This window comes from Pristiophorus japonicus, chromosome 6 (genome assembly GCF_044704955.1).
Source record: "Pristiophorus japonicus isolate sPriJap1 chromosome 6, sPriJap1.hap1, whole genome shotgun sequence".
Lineage (NCBI taxonomy): Eukaryota > Metazoa > Chordata > Chondrichthyes > Pristiophoridae > Pristiophorus > Pristiophorus japonicus.
This window is the reverse complement of record NC_091982.1, coordinates 51,484,741-51,498,195: the sequence shown is the minus strand read 5'-3', so window position 1 is coordinate 51,498,195 and position 13,455 is coordinate 51,484,741. Positions and strand designations below refer to the sequence as shown.

At 46.1% G+C, this 13,455-nt stretch overlaps 1 protein-coding gene and 1 long non-coding RNA gene across 2 annotated transcripts in view; one reads left to right on the top strand and one right to left on the bottom strand.

Moving 5' to 3' along the window:
• The window catches only part of npas2 (neuronal PAS domain protein 2), a 104,110-nt gene that overhangs the window by 68,539 nt on the left and 22,116 nt on the right, over window positions 1-13,455 (bottom strand). Inside the window, exon 5 of the mRNA XM_070882060.1 lies at window positions 5,045-5,165. Within this exon, the coding sequence (XP_070738161.1) occupies window positions 5,045-5,165 (121 nt within the window). The remainder of the gene's footprint in view (window positions 1-5,044; window positions 5,166-13,455) is intronic.
• The window catches only part of LOC139265147 (uncharacterized), a 75,802-nt gene that overhangs the window by 54,757 nt on the left and 7,590 nt on the right, over window positions 1-13,455 (top strand). The gene's annotated exons all lie outside the window — the stretch shown is intronic.

The window sequence follows — 13,455 nt, the reverse complement described above, 5'->3', positions numbered from 1 at the left end:
TCGTCATGCCTTTTGAGACATTTGCCATTATAAATGTAACTGACTGATCAGCAGTAAGCCATCGGTCTACTCTGTGTTCAGCTCACTGCTTTACTGGCAGTATCGTTAACATGGAGAGAACATGTTCGCATTCTGAGGTCCACCTCAGCAGCATAATTGGGACGATTTATTTAAGCATCACCGACCCCGACAGCAAACCATGCATCAATTCCTGTGATAGAAACTTGCTTCCTGACATGTAGAAAGAATTACTGGAATATAACATCAGTCCGAACCGAGTGTGAACCATTTGTGCTGTCTGCATGGAAACCTGGGGTTAACATTCACTGCACACTGTGCACAAGCCGAATTAAATTATTGCTTCGATTTTCCCCGTGAGAACTACTTTAGTTCCAGCACAAATTGTGTCTGCAGCTTGGCTTCAAACGTGTACACAAAGAAATTGTAAAAGAAGAAAGACTTGCTTTCACCTTTCACAAACTCAAGATGTCCCAAAGCACTTTAAACACTTTCTGGAGTGTAGTCACTGCTGTCATGTAGCAAACGCGGCAACCAAATTATGCACAGCAAGATCCCATAAACAGCAATGTGATAATGACCCGATGATCTGTTTCAGTGATGTTGATTGAGGGATAAATATTGGCCAGGACACCGGGGAGAACTTCCTTGTTCTTCTTCGAAATAGTGCCATGGGATCTTTTATGTCCACCTAAGAGAGCAGACGGGGCCCCGATTTAACGTCTCATCCAAAAAGCACCACCTCTGACAAGTGTGTCTTGTTTAGATTATGTCGCTGGAGAAATACCACCAACAATGTCTCTGCAACATCCTACAAATCCTCTGGGAGGACAGACGCACCAATATTAACATCCTCGACCAGGCCAACATCCCCAGCATTGAAGCACAGACTACACTTGATCAGCTCCGCTATGCAGGCCACATTGTTCGCATGCCAGACACGAGACTCCCAAAGCAAGCGCTCTACTCGGAACTCCTTCACGGCAAACAAGCCAAAGGTGGGCAGCGGAAACGTTACAAGAACACCCTCAAAACCTCCCTGATAAAGTGCAACATCCCCACTGACACCTGGGAGTCCCTGGCCAAAGACCGCCCTAAGTGGAGGAAGTGCATCCGGGAGGGCACTGAACACCTCGAGTCTCATCGACGAGAGCATGCAGAAACCAAACACAGGCAGCAGAAAGAGCATGCGGCAAACCAGACTCCCCACCCCTTCCCACACTGACTATCTGTCCCACCTGTGACAGAGCCTGTGGTTCTCGTATTGGACTGTTCAGCCACCTAAGGACTCATTTTAAGAGTGGGAGCAAGTCTGCCTATGATGATGATGATGTGCTCAAGTCTCTGGAGTAGGGTTGAGGTGAGAGTGCTGTCCACTGAGCCACGGCTGGAATCATTCCCCCTCCCTCACTGACTGGCCAGAAGCACACTGGCACTGTGGATATACTTGCTGAAATCAGAGTTCATTGATATTTTGTAGACATCACCATGGGGAGGTAAATCAGAAACAAAAATAAATGCAAATGTGACCGACAAACAAGTCTCGGAGTTAGAAAATAAAAGCAGGAGGAGGGAGAAGTGGAATGACATCCCTTGACCAGCACCTGGATGAATTGGATTGCTAGGCCACAGTGAATCATGGAGAATCGTTAGAAACAGTGCAATTTTCCATCAACCCGTTTTAATGAATCGACCGATAGGCACCCCCGAATCTTTTTCCATTCCCTCCACTCAGGTGATCAGACATAGGACCAGAAAAGCCAATCCCTTTACTTTTTCTGAAAAGCAAGCTTTCATTGTGAAATAAATTAATTTTAAGTGTGGTATTCTTTCAATGGAATGCCCTCTCCTATACCTAAAAGGGAATTGGATATATACTTGAAAAGGAAGCAAATTGCAGGGCTATTGGGAAAGGGCAGGGGAGTGGGACTAACTGGATCGCTCTTTCAAAGAGCCGGCACAGGCACGATGGGCCGAATGGCCTCCTGCTGTACAGCCTGTTTCCATGTTACCTGAAGGCAATGACTCAATCTGCTGGTTTTGCAACTTGTTTTTTCCGAAAACTTTGTTGTGGTTTTACATTAATATTGACTCATTTTTGAGTCTTGGCTTTTTGCACTTTTTGTTTTCGTTTGCAGCTGAAACGTTGGTTACAGATGCCTCAGTCTTTTGTTTTACCTCTGCCTGAAACTCCCAAAGGTTACATGTGTGAAAATAGTGTACCGAGAAGTATGAATCACCCATCAAAGCACCATCAGATTCTCAAAAAACAACGTGCACATTAACGTGCAAAAACAATCTTAAACATTAGCAACAGTGCTTGCTAATTCAGGCCCTGTACAAAACAATCTTAAAAACCTTGATGCAGACGCAAATGGAAATTAGTTACAACTCTGATTTGGGGCGGGGTTGGGGGTGGATGGGGTGGTGGGTGGGAGTATGATTGCAACCCAGGGAATTACATGTACGAAATTGTAAGTATGTAGATTTTGCGCTCAGGTCTTTGGGAGTGGGACTTGAACCCTCAACTTTCTGACTCAGAGGCAAGCATGCTACTCATTGAGTTAAGGCTAGCACCTGTAGCGTATGTATACGCTGCAATCCAGCCAACTGGGATCCTACGCTGGAGCTGGGGTTGTTCTCCTTAAGATTGAGAGGAGATTTGATAGAGGTGTTCAAAATCATGAGGGGTCGGGACAGAGTAGATAGAGAGAAACTGTTCCCATTGGCAGAAGGATCAAGAACCAGAGGACACAGATTTATGGCGATTGGCAGAAGAGCCAAAGGTGACAGGAGGAAAGACTTTTTTACACAACGCGAGGTTAGGATCTGGAATGCACAGCCTGAAAGTGCAGTGGAGGCAGACTCAACCATTGCTTTCAAAAGGAAATTGGATAAGTACCCGAAGGAAAACAATTTGCAGGGCTACAGGGAAAAGGCACGGGAGTGGGACCAGTTGAAATGCTCTTGCAGAGAGTTAGCATGGGTTCGACGGGCCGAATGGCCTCCTTCTGTGCTGTAACTATTCTATGATTCTATGATCTATGATTCTATGATACGCAACCTGTGTTATTACTCAGGCTGCCAGGCTCTCTCATCGACTTCCACCGATTACTACTTCAGATGGCCATACTCACACATCACCATTAAACCTGTACTAATTGTTATCTTACTGTTGGAACACAGTCAGAACTGAATTGAGTAATCTTGGCCCCAGTAAAAACACCAACCTGACACAACAAAATCAGGACACTCTTACTTATGCCGATTTACAGGAAAAACTCACAAGAGTTTCTGACACATGCTAGCCATACCTCAGTAGTAGCACTCTCACCTCTGAGTCAGTAAGGCTATAGTTTCAAGTCCTACTTCAGTGACTTGACCACAAAACCTAGGGTGACACTCCCAGTGCAGTGCTGACAGGGTGCTGCCCTTTCAGAGATGCCATCTTTCAGATGAGATGCTAAATCGAGGCCCCGTCTTCCTTCTCAGATGGACGTAAAAGATTCCATGGCACTATTTCGAAGACGAGAAGGGGAGTTCTCCCTGGTGTCCCTCAACCAACATCACTAAAACAGATTATCTGCTCATTATCACATTGTTGTTTGTGGGAGCTTGCTGTGTGCAAATTGGCTGCCGTGTTTCCTACATTACAATAGTGACTACGCTTCAAAAGAAGTTCATTGGCTGTAAATCGTTATGAGACATCCTGAGGTTATGAAAGGCACTATATAAATGCAAGTCATTCTTTCAACTATCTCACACTCTATTCCTTGTCTTCTAGTTTAATATAGTTTTGTCAACCTTAGGTCCTTCCATGACTTAAGCGATGGGCCTCTCCATAGTTACTATTCCTGAGTGAGGTGACGCATGATGCTGTCAGCTCTTCCCGTGCGGGTGGAATCACTTTTACTGTTTAAGTGTTGCATCTAGTAATATGTTTCAGTGCTGCTAAATCTCACCCACTGAGAGCAATTTGAGTTTGAATTTAAAGCAAGGATCCAAACTCTGACACTTTATAAGTGATCCAACACGCTATTACCAAACTTGTTGCACTGCCCCATTTTCTTTCAGCCCACGTTTATAGGAACATGAGAACATAAGAATTAGAAGCAGGTGCAAGCCATTCAATAAGATCATGGCTGATCTTCAACCTCAACACTTTCCGGCACTGGCCCCATATCCCTTGATTCCCTTAATATTCAAAAATCTATCGATCTCTATCTTGAATATACTCAAAGTGTGAACCTCCATAGTCCTCTGGGGTAGAGAATTCCAAAGATTCACCACCCTCTGAATGAAGAAGTTTTGTCTCATCTCAGTCCTAAATGGCCAACTCCTTATTCTGAGACTGTGACCCCTGGTTCTAGACTCCCCAGCCAGAGGAAACATCCTCCCTGCATCTACCCTGTCAAGCCCTGTAAAAATGTTGTATGTTTCAATGAGATCACCTCTTATTCTTCTAAACTCTAGAGAATATAGGCATAATCTACTCAATCTCTTCTCATAGGACAATCCCCCCATCCCAGGAATCAGTCTGGTGAACCTTCGTTGCACTCCCTCAATGGCAAGTATATCCTTCCTTAGGTAAGGAGACCTAAACTGTACACAATACTCCAGGTGCGGTCTCCCCAGGGCCCTATATAATTGCAATAAGAAGTCTTTACTCTTATACTCAAATCCTCTTGTAATAAAGGCCAACATACTATTTGCTTTCTTAAGTGCTTGTTGTACCTGCATGTTAACTTTCAGTGATTCATGTACAAGGACATCCAGGTCCCTCTGAACACCAACATTTATCAATCGCTTACCATTTAAAAAATACTCTGCTTTTCTATTTTTCCTACCAAAGTGGATAACTTCACATTTCTCCACATTATATTCCATTTGCCACATTCAAAACAACAAACCAGGACTGGGATAATACCTGAAATACACCGTCTGACGAGGTCAATGAAATTTGCACTAAGCTTTAGCAGTGTGACACTTGTTTTTATGACAAATCAAATGGAAACAGAATACGTACTGTTCAAGTAATCGCGAGCAACCTGGTCTGTCATTAGCATCTGGTTCGAGAGCAGCTTGTATACTTCCGCATGTTCCTGTTCCGGAAGGAAATTCAATATATTTTGGTCCACTAGATCTGACTGGTACAAAAGAAAAGACGTTAACTTTTTAATGAAAGTTGTTCTCTCTTCTTCTTGTCTACATAACTGTTCATTTCCCTTCCTTGTCTAGCTGGGGACAAAAAAACATGGCATTTTCCCGTGTAATCTGATACCAGGGGCTGCTGAATAGAAACTCCAGCTCTGGAGACACCAAGACCTTGGCTCCCCGTGCTTGCAAACATCGCACCACCACGCCTACGCCGCGAGTATGCGGTCTCCAGAGAATACAACCGCTACACCAGCAGAGAGATGCCGATCCAGGCCGCCCTGAACAATCTAATGCCAACCCGTCTTAAGTCTAGAAGGCCATTTTGGACCGTTGACAAAATCCTCCAGCGATCTCCCCTCAGCCTTGATGACCGATGGCGAAATGCTTGGAAGAAATGCGACATACGGAATGGATTCCCTATAGAGGACCCCACAGTACAACCTGAAGGATCAAACCTTCCTCACAAACAGCGGACAAGCATCAACTGCCTCAGAACTGGTCATGGTGGATGCTGCCACCTTCTCCATAGGTGGAAGATTAAAGCATGCCCATCATGCGACTAATCAGATCCTGGAGCACATCACTGAGCACTGCCCTCAGAAGAAATTTGTAGGCAGCCTACAAGATATCCACGCTGTAACACCAGAAACTTTGGCCTGGATCTCTGACTTAGATATTGACATTTGATTTGCTTTGCTACTACCATACGAAAGAAGAAGAAATGAGCTCTAGAGAATAACTTCTAATAGCTTTGTTGAAAACAGATCTAGTCTTTTTCTTATTCATTCCAGGATATGGGTGCCTCTGGCAAGGCCAGCATTTATTGCCCATCCCTAAATACCCTTGAGAAGGTGGTGGTGAGCCGCCTTCTTAAACCGCTGCAGTCCATGTGGTGAAGGTTCTCTCACAGTGCTGTTAGGGAGGGAGTTCCAGGGTTTTGACTCAGCAACGATGAAGAAACGGCAGATATATTTCCAAGTCAGGATGGTGTATGACTTGTAGATGGAAAGGATTTGAGGAGTTAGGAGGTGAGACACTGTCGCAGAATAGCCAGCCTCTGACCCGCTCTTATTGTCACAGTATTCATGTGACTGATCCAGTTAAGTTTCTGATCAATGCTGACCCCCAGGATGTTGATGGTGGGGGATTCGGCAATGGTAATGCCATTGATATCAAGGGAAGGTGGTTAGACGCTCACTTATTGGAGATAGTCATTGTCTGGCACTTGTGTGGCGCGAATGTTACTTGTCACTTATCAGCCCAAGCCTGAATGTCATCCAGGTCTTGCTGCATGCGGGCATGGACTACTTTATTATCTGAGGAGTGGCGAATGGAACTTTACACTGTTAATCATCTGCAAACATCCCCACTTCTGACATTATGATGGAGGGAAGGTCATTGATGGTTGGGCCAAGGACACTGCCCTGAGGAACTCCTGCAGTGATGACCTGGGGCTGGGATGATTGACCTCCAGCAACCACACCATCTTCCTTTGTGCTAGGTATGACTCCAGCCAGCATTTTCCCCCTGATTCCCAGTGACTTCAATTTTACTAGAGCTCCTTGATGCCACACTCGGTCAAATGCTGCCTTGATGTTAAAAGTAGTCACGCTCACCTCACCTCTCGAACATCAGTGTTCTCGCTCAAGCCAACAGCCCCAGCATCGAAACAATGACCATGCTCGACCAGCTCCATTTGGCGGGCCACACTGTCCGCATGCCCAACACGAGACTCCCAAAGCAAGCGCTCTATTCGGAGCTCCGACACGGCAAGCGAGCCCCAGGTGGACAGAAAAAACGTTTCAAGGACACCCTCAAAGCTTCCTTGATAAAGTGCAACATCCCCACTGGCACCTGGGAATCCTTGGCCCATGACCGCTCAAAGTGGAGGAAGAGCATCTGGGAGGGCGCTGAGCACCTCGAGTCTCGTCGCCAAGAGCATGTGGAAATCAAGCGGATAGCAGAAGGAGCGTGCGGCAAACCAGGCTCCTCGCCCACCCTTTTCTTCAACCACTGTCTGTCCCACGTGTGACAGAGACTGTAATTTCCATATTGGACTGTACAGTCACCTGAGAACTCACTTTTAGAGTGGAAGCAAGTCTTCCTCGATTTTGAGGGACTGCCTGTGATGATGATGATCGAATTCAGAGCTTTTGGCCATGTTTGGAACAAGGCTGTAACGAGGTCTGGAGCTGAGTGGTCCTGGCGGAATCCAAATTGAGCATCGGTGAACAGGTAATTGGTGAGTAAATGCCGCTTGATAGCACTGTCGATAACACCTTCCATCATTTTGTTGATGATTAAGAGTAGATTGATGGGGTGGTAATTGGCTGGATTGGATTTGTCCTGCTTTTTGTGGACAGGACATATCTGGGCAGTTTTCCACATTGTCGGATAGATGCCAGTGTTGCAGCTGTACTGGAACATCATGGCTGGAGGCGTGGCTAGTTCTGAAGCACAAGTCTTCAGCACGACAGCCGGGATGTTGTCGGGGCCCATAGACTTTGCTGTATCCAGTGCGCTCAGCCGTTTCTTAATATCACATGGAGTGAATCGAATTGGCTGAAGACTGGCTCCTGTGTTGGTGGGGACCTCAGGAGGAGGCCGATATGGATCATCCACTTGGCACTTCTGGCTGAAGATGGTTGCAAACATTTCAGCCTTGTCTTTTGCACTCGCATGCTGAGCTCTGCCTTCATTGAGGATGGGAATATTCATGGAGTCTCCTCCTCCAGTTAGTTGTTTAATTGTTCACCATCATTCACGACTGGATGTGGCAGGACTACAGAGCTTTGATCTGATCCCTTGATTGTGGGATCGCTTAGCTCTGTCTATAGCATGCTGCTTCCCCTGTTTAGCGTGCATGTAGTTGCAGCTTCCCAGGTTGGTACCTTAGTTTAGGTACGCCTGGTGCTGCTCCTGGCATGCTCTTCTACACTCCTCATTGAATCAAGGTTGGTCTCCTGGCTTGATGATAATGGTAGAGTGAGGGATATGCCTTGACATGAGATTACAGATTGTGGTGGAATACAATTCTGCTGCTGCTGATGGTCCACAGCGCCTCATGGATGCCCAGTTTTGAGCTGCTAGATCTGTTCGGAATCTATCCCATTTAGCACGGTGGTAGTGCCACACAACACGATGGAGGGTGACCTCAGTGTGAAGACGGGACTTCATCTGCACAAGGACAGTGCAGTGCTCACTGCTACCAATGCTGTCATGGACAGATGCATTTGAACAGGTAGATTGGTGAGGATGAGGTCAAGTAGGTTTTTCCCTCATATTTGTTCTCTCACCACCTGCCGCAGGCACAGTCTGGCAGCTATGTCCTTCATGACCTGGCCAGCTCGGTCAGAAGTGGTGCTACCAAGCCACTTTTGATGAGAGACATTGAAGTCCCCCCACCCAGTGTACATTCTGTGCCCGTGCTACTCTCAGTCTTTCTTCCAAGTGGTGCTCAACATGGTGGAGCACTGATTCATCAGCTGAGGGAGGACGATAGGTGGTTATCAGCAAGAGGTTTCCTTGCCCATGCTTGACCTGAACCATGAGACTTCATGGGGTCCGGAGTCAACGTTGAGGACTCTTAGGGCCTGTATACCACTGTGCTGCCACCTCGGGTGGGTCTGTCCTGCCGGTGGGACAGGACATACCCAGGGATGGTGATGGAGGAGACTGGGACATTGGCTAAAGGTATGATTCTGTGAGTATGACTATGTCAGGCTTTTGCTTGACTAGTCTATTTATAGCATGCCGCTTCTGCTGATTAGCACGCATGTAGTTCTGTGTTGCGGCTTCCCCAGGTTGGTACCTCATTTTTAGGTACGCCTGGCTCCCAATTTTGGCACTTGTCCCGAGATTTTAGTGAGGAGGACTTTGCAGGGTCGACTGGGCTGGGTGTGTCGTTATCATGTCCATAGCCAGTGCTGTGGTTGATGCTGGGTGGTTAGTTCAGTTTTATTCTTATTATTCTTTCTTGTAGCATTTTTTTTTACAACTGAATAACTTGCTCGGCCATTTCAGAGGTCAGTTAAGACTGCTGTTGGTCTGGAGTCATATATAAGAACATAAGAAATAGGAAAAGGAGTAGGCCATATGGCCCCTGGAGCATGCTCTGCCATTCAGTAAGATCATGGCTGATCTGATCATGGACTTAGGTCCACTTCCCTGCCCGCTCCCCGTAACCCCTTATCCCCTTATCATTTAAGAAACTGTCTATTTCTGTCTTAAATTTATTCAATGTTCCAGCTGCCACAGCTCTCTGAGACAGTGAATTCCACAGATTTACAACCCTTTGAGAGAAGAAATTTCTCCTCATCTCTGTTTTAAATGGGCGGCCCCTTATTCTAAGATTATGCCCTCTAGTCCTAGTCTCCCCCATCAGTGGAAACATCCTCTCTGCATCCACCTTGTCAAGCCCCCTCATAATCTTAGACGTTTCGATAAGATCACCTCTCATTCTTCTGAATTCCAATGAGTAAAGGCCCAACCTACTCAACCTTTCCTCATAAGTCAACCCCCTCATCCCCGGAATCAACCTAGTGAACCTTCTCTGAACTGCCTCCAAAGCAAGTATATCCTTTCATAAATATGGAAACCAAAACTGCATGTAGTATTCCAAGTGTGGCCTCAACAATACCTTATATAGCTATAGCAAGACTTCCCTGCTTTTATACTCCATCCTCTTTGCAATAAAGGCCAAGATACCATTGGCCTTCCTGATCACTTGCTGTACCTGCATGTTATCCTATTGTGTTTCATGCACAAGTACCCCCAGGTCCCGCCAGAGGTTTTAATTAATTACTTTTATAATACCTATTTTTTTTAACTTGCAAGCAAGAATATAGGCCAGAGTGGGTAAGGAAGGCAGATTTCCTTCCCTGAAGGACATTATTGAACCAGATGGGTTTTTAGTGACAATCCTGTAGTTTCATGGCCACCATTACTGACACCACTTTTTAAAAAGAAATTCCAGATTAACTGAATTCAAATTCCCCAGCTGCAGTGGTGGGATTTGAACTCACATCTGCAGGTTATTAGTCTAGGTGTCTGGATTACTAGTCCCGTAATTGAATCATTATGCTAGTCTGCTATTTCTACTGATATGAACCAGAGGTGTTAATTCATTACTTTTATAACACCTATTTTTCTTAACTTGCAAGCAAGAAATTAGACAACTGTAAACAGAATTGCATAATGTAGGCCATTCAGCACCTCGAGCCTATTCTGCCATTCAATGAGACCATGGCTGCTTTGTACCTCAACTCCATTTATCCGCCTTTGCTCCAGATCCCTTGATACTCTTAACCAACATCTCGGTCTTCAAAGCTCCAGTTGTCCTCCAGCATCCACAGCCTTTTGAGGGAGCCAGTTCCAGATTTCTGCTGCTCTTTACGTGAAAACAAGATTTCTCTCCTAAATAGCCTAATTTTAAGATTATGCCCCCTAATTCTGGATTCCCCCACAAGAAGAAATAGTTTCTCTATATCTACACTTTGAATCCCTTCATCATTTTAAGCATCTCGATCAGATCACCCTTCAATCTTCTAAACGCAAGGCAATAAAAGCCGTACTTATGTAGCCTGTCCTCATAATTTAGCCCTTTAAACCCAGGCATCATTCTGGTGTATCTGCGCCCTTCCAAGGACAATATGGGGGCAAAATTGCCCCGCGCCCTGTTGGGAGGCGGTAATCTTCCAAGGCCGGGACTTTTATTGCCCAGATGTTCCGCCCACTCCCCCGGTGCAGAATTAAGTCCTTCTCCCCTCAACAGAGGCGGAGCGCTATAGGAGGTGCTCTGTGCCAGTGGAGGGTCAGTCCCAGGCTGGAGCCCAGCTCCCCGCTGGCAACGTCAGTGCTACTCGGATGCTCCGCATCGCGCTGATGCGGCAGAACGTCCCTCCCCTTCAATTAAAGCCGCAGGGGGCGTCCTCAACTGGGCCAACAGCCCGGCACCCATAATGGAGTGACAAGTGCAGGATGGCGGCCCTATCGAAGAGTCAGCCGACAGAAAATTTATGCCGGCCCCCAGCACAAACGGCCTCACCTTTAAGGGGCGCCCCGGCGGCGGATGTCCGGCAACTTCACGACCTGCGAAGCTGGCGATGACACAGCCGGCATCATCCTCTCCGCCCACGGGGCATAAAGGGGTCGGTGAAGGTCAGTGCGCACGGTAATGACTTCATCGCTGTGCGTGTGCCAACCTGGGGCGCGGAGCTAATGGCACACACACAGCGATGAAGTCATTGCTCATTTCCCCAGAGGTGCTATCGACCCCTTCCCCCAGGGTTATAACCTCATTGCACCCCATTACTACCCCGGTGCCCAACACTGAACGGAGTGCTCCAGATGGGGGGTGACCAAGACTAACTCTGACCACTGCTGTGATCATTATCAGCTTTTGTACTTAGCCCACATTGGGTCTGTACTTGGAGTGAGGACATTTAATTCTTGATGTCTCTAAGGTTAGGTTATTCAAAAGGTCGTTGGATGCTGCGATGATGGAGGGGGTAGTATCGGTTTCTACAAAAGGTAAGCTAGATGGGCTGAATAGTCTCCTTCATCAGCACTTAACAGGGATCTTGTGAAAACTGAGGGGCGAATGGGACTCATTGAACCATTATAAAACACTGGTTCAGCCTCAACTGGAGTATTGTGTCCAATTCTGGGCACCGCACTTTAGGAAGGATGTGAAGGCCTCAGAGAGGCTACAGAAAAGATTTACAAGAATGGTCCCAGGGATGAGAGACTTCAATTATGTGGATAGGTTGGAGAAGCTGGGGTTGTTGTTTTTAGAGCAGAGATGGTTGAGAGGAGATTTGATAGAGGTGTTCAAAATCATGAGGGTTCAAGACAGAGTAGCTCGAGAGAGACTGTTCCCATTGGTTGAAAGATCGAGAACCATAGGTGATTGGCAGGAGAACCAAAGGTGACATGAGGAAACTCTTTGTTACGTGGAGAGTGGTTAGGATCAGGAATGCGCTGCCTGAAAGGACGGTGAAGACAGATTCAATAGTGGCTTTCAAAAGGGAATTGGATAAGTAACTGAAAATAAAAATTTTGCTAGGCTATGGGGAAAGGGCGGGGGAGTGGAATTAGCTGAAATGCTTTTGCAGAGAGCTGGCACGGGCTCGATGGGCCGAATGGCCTCCTTCAGTGCTGTAACCATTCTATGATTCTAGCCATTAATCAGCACCAAACCAATCAGCTTTGTGGCTGCATATTAAAATTCAAAAAAGTAACATCCCTCCACACATATACACACATACACACACACACGCGTGCATACGCACATACAAAACCACAAACACACACACACGTGCATTCGCACATACAAAACCACACACACACACACCAGTACATACTCACATACAAAACCACACACACACACACACGCGTGTGCATACGCTCATACAAAACCACACACACACACGTGCATACGCACATACAAAACCACACACACACATACGCGCGTGTAGATACTCACACAAAATCACACACACACACACACACACACACGTGCATACGCACATACAAAACCACACATACACACGCACACACAAGGCTCAATTACTAAAATGTCACTTCCCTTTTCTAGTTCAAAGTCACAAATGAAAACTTGGTGAAGTGCCCAGCTTGTACTTTGTTGGTAAAAGGGGAATAAACTTTGTGAATCTAGTAAATCTTGAATTTGGCTTACTTCTACTACACTGTGTAAGTTTCAATAAAATATCAAGCCAGAACTCCAGTAATTATTGTGCTTGGCAAGATAACCTTCATGTAATGAGGGTACTGAAGACACTTATTATTACTCCTGCCTCAGCTGCATTGGCCGGATGTTCAGAAGGAAGTACAATTCTCACCTTGTCTTAACAAACAGCTTGAGAAACTGATAAACAAACAATGCACATTGCTGCATGCTGACTCCTCAGGGATTTATTTTTTTAGCTGATGCAAGGCTCAGGGGTTATTATATAAATGTGGGTCGTACAGCCACTCAGTGCAGCGGATTAGGACGAGACAGTCCTTTTGGAGAATTTCCTAGCCTGCGACAGAATGTAGGTGCTGAGAATATTAAAGTTTTTTTCATTTTGTTGCTGATCATTCCCCTTTTCACATGGGGCTACTTTTTTAAACACAATTCTACATGCTTGAGCTTGGAGGGTGAGCCCTTGGGACGTTTTACCACGCGGCAGGCGCTATTTGAATGCAAGATGTTGTTGTTGGGTGTCAGCAGACTATTTGAACCTGGAATTGTCACAGCTGAGCTACTTTGTGTTT